Source organism: Rhinolophus sinicus, chromosome 12, assembly GCF_057876585.1.
Source record: "Rhinolophus sinicus isolate RSI-liver-muscle chromosome 12, RSI-T2T, whole genome shotgun sequence".
NCBI classification, from domain to species: domain Eukaryota; kingdom Metazoa; phylum Chordata; class Mammalia; order Chiroptera; family Rhinolophidae; genus Rhinolophus; species Rhinolophus sinicus.
In genome coordinates this window covers 7,030,827-7,033,339 of record NC_142512.1, presented here as the reverse complement: position 1 = coordinate 7,033,339, position 2,513 = coordinate 7,030,827, and the positions used below count along the sequence as shown (strand labels likewise).

The window sequence follows — 2,513 nt, the reverse complement described above, 5'->3', positions numbered from 1 at the left end:
TTTCAAGTCATCTTTCTCACCAGCCAGCCTTCTTTCAAAACTTGACTAGGGTTCCACTTGATTCTTGGCTGACTTCACATGCAGCAGACAGGATTAGGGCTGTATTTCACACACTAAAGTTAAACACGTAAGTCTAACGCACTAGTGAGAAAAGCACAAGACTTAGACAAAGTTTCCACACCATGAACACTCAATGTTTACCCAAGTCAAATGACTTAATTTTGGTCACATCAACCATCTTCAAGTTAAACCCCCTTCTCCTTGAACACATTAACCAGTTAGTTCCTAAATCACTACATAATTTCACGACAACAGACACCAAATATGCTACCATGCAACAAAACTTTTATTAACATTTTGAACAGGTTCAGCTATTACTGAAACTGGTAATTTCTAAACTTAAATTGGGGCAAGTGGCTAGAATGCAGAGTAATGCCATCATTGGGCACTATGAACGTAAGACTAAAGAATTAACAGCCACCCCTCAGACGCAGGACCAGGTGCAGGGTCGACTCTTTCTGGATGTTGTAGTCAGAAAGAGTACGGCCGTCTTCCAGCTGCTTGCCCGCAAAGATGAGCCTCTGCTGGTCAGGGGGGATGCCCTCCTTATCCTGGATCTTGGCCTTCACATTCTCAATGGTGTCGCTGGGCTCCACCTCCAGGGTGATGGTCTTGCCGGTCAGGGTCTTCACGAAGATCTGCATACCACCCCTCAGACGCAGGACCAGGTGCAGGGTCGACTCCTTCTGGATGTTGTAGTCAGAAAGAGTGCGGCCGTCTTCCAGCTGCTTGCCCGCAAAAATGAGCCTCTGCTGGTCAGGGGGGATGCCCTCCTTATCCTGGATCTTGGCCTTCACATTCTCAATGGTGTCGCTGGGCTCCACCTCCAGGGTGATGGTCTTGCCAGTCAGGGTCTTCACGAAGATCTGCATACCACCTCTCAGACGCAGGACCAGGTGCAGGGTCGACTCTTTCTGGATGTTGTAGTCAGAAAGAGTGCGGCCATCTTCCAGCTGCTTGCCTGCAAAGATGAGCCTCTGCTGGTCAGGGGGGATGCCCTCCTTATCCTGGATCTTGGCCTTCACATTCTCAATGGTGTCGCTGGGCTCCACCTCCAGGGTGATGGTCTTGCCAGTCAGGGTCTTCACGAAAATTTGCATTTTGACCTATAAAGTTTACAAAGCAAAAGTGTATCACTTCAGGATCTTTACACTTACTGCTTTCACATGTAATCAATTCTTTAAAACTAATCATTAACCCTGTTCTCGAAAATACCTTAAACAATCTACATCCCTCACAAACCACCGATTTTTATTAGACAAATTAGTCAAAGAATTCTTTAGTCAAAACTTCAACTTAAACCGGCTAGAGAAATCAAAAGCAGTTTGAAGTTAGCATCCAGAAATTTCTCAACTGTAGCAGATACGTTTTCAGTACTCCTCTCTCCAGCAATTTCCCCAAAACCTAAGCACAGCTCGTAAAATGAAGAAAACCTCACAGGACACGGGAAAAATTCCCGTTTAAACCGAGACGGAGTGGGACACCTCCACGGATTCAAAATTAAAAGGTTTCTAGAAACCATACCTTTTTTCGGCTTTCCCCCTCTGAAGCAGACACGATGGAATCTCCATCGGTTAAGTATCCGTTAGCCTCTACCCGCGCACGCGCGCCAACCGCCCCCGCTCCCTTCACGTAAACAAGGCCCACTCTTCCGGAAAGGCCCGGCGCCGCGTCATCTCGCCTACCCCTCCCCCCATTCCTCTCTGTGAGGCCCCCTCAACCTCAAGAACTGGCCAGCTTCTCCTCATCTAGGCGCCCTCTCCACCCCTCCCAGGTCTCGAAGGCTGCGGGTCAGTCAGTACCTGTTAGCAAATGCGAAGATACCGCAGATCGAAGCACGTCTATTCACCTCACCAGGAACAGCCGACCAGCCAACGACGCCACTCGCTTCCGAATGTTCCGGCACTCGGCGGAGCTGAAATTTATGCAACGTCTGTTGCGTACTAATCACTGCCTACGTAGCCGCCGTGTCCATGCGCCGCAGAAAGTAGTTCTCTCGGCACCACCTCCAGTGACGCAGTTAGGCCCGTCCACTGAGCCCCAAACCCCTCACAGCCGAAAAAGGACCCGAACAAATCAACTTCCCTCTATTCCAGGCTATACTTCTCCTCCTTTAGGAAAATATAGGAAAATTATCAGGCGGATGAATTCGAGTAAAGGGGCCCTTCCTCGAAAGCTCTGGAAACTTCTTTGCAGCGCCGGCGCTGATTGGTGAGGCGTGTAAAGGCGAGGCTGACGCTGATTGGTGGGGGACGCGGCGGCTCTGCTGTTGCTAGGCTCCCGGCTGGTGGAGCCAGTGTTGCTAAGTGACTGAGTGCGCGTGCGCCACAGTGGCGCGCCTTTGGGAAGGGGGTGTTTCCGGCGAGAGGTTATGGTGGGGTCGTGTGATTCGTCTCCAAACCCCAGATCTCGTTTTTCGGCCCTTAAAGGAGGAAGCAGGGGGATCCGCGGTG

The 2,513-nt window shown here is 50.3% G+C and overlaps 1 protein-coding gene across 1 annotated transcript; it reads right to left on the bottom strand.

Moving 5' to 3' along the window:
• Nucleotides 1-328: 328 nt before the first annotated feature.
• Nucleotides 329-1,999, bottom strand: UBB (ubiquitin B). The gene is made up of 2 exons (XM_019757429.3): nt 1,863-1,999; nt 329-1,166 (listed from the first exon to the last, which is right to left on the bottom strand). The coding sequence occupies exon 2, from the start codon at nt 1,158-1,160 to the stop codon at nt 471-473; it is 690 nt and encodes a 229-aa protein (XP_019612988.2). The 5' UTR covers nt 1,161-1,166; nt 1,863-1,999; the 3' UTR covers nt 329-470.
• Nucleotides 2,000-2,513: the final 514 nt, after the last annotated feature.

Excerpts from the sequence above, each read along its gene's own strand:
- UBB (XM_019757429.3), bottom strand. The coding sequence starts at position 1,160 with ATGCAAATTTTCGTGAAGACCCTGACTGGCAAGACCATCACCCTGGAG.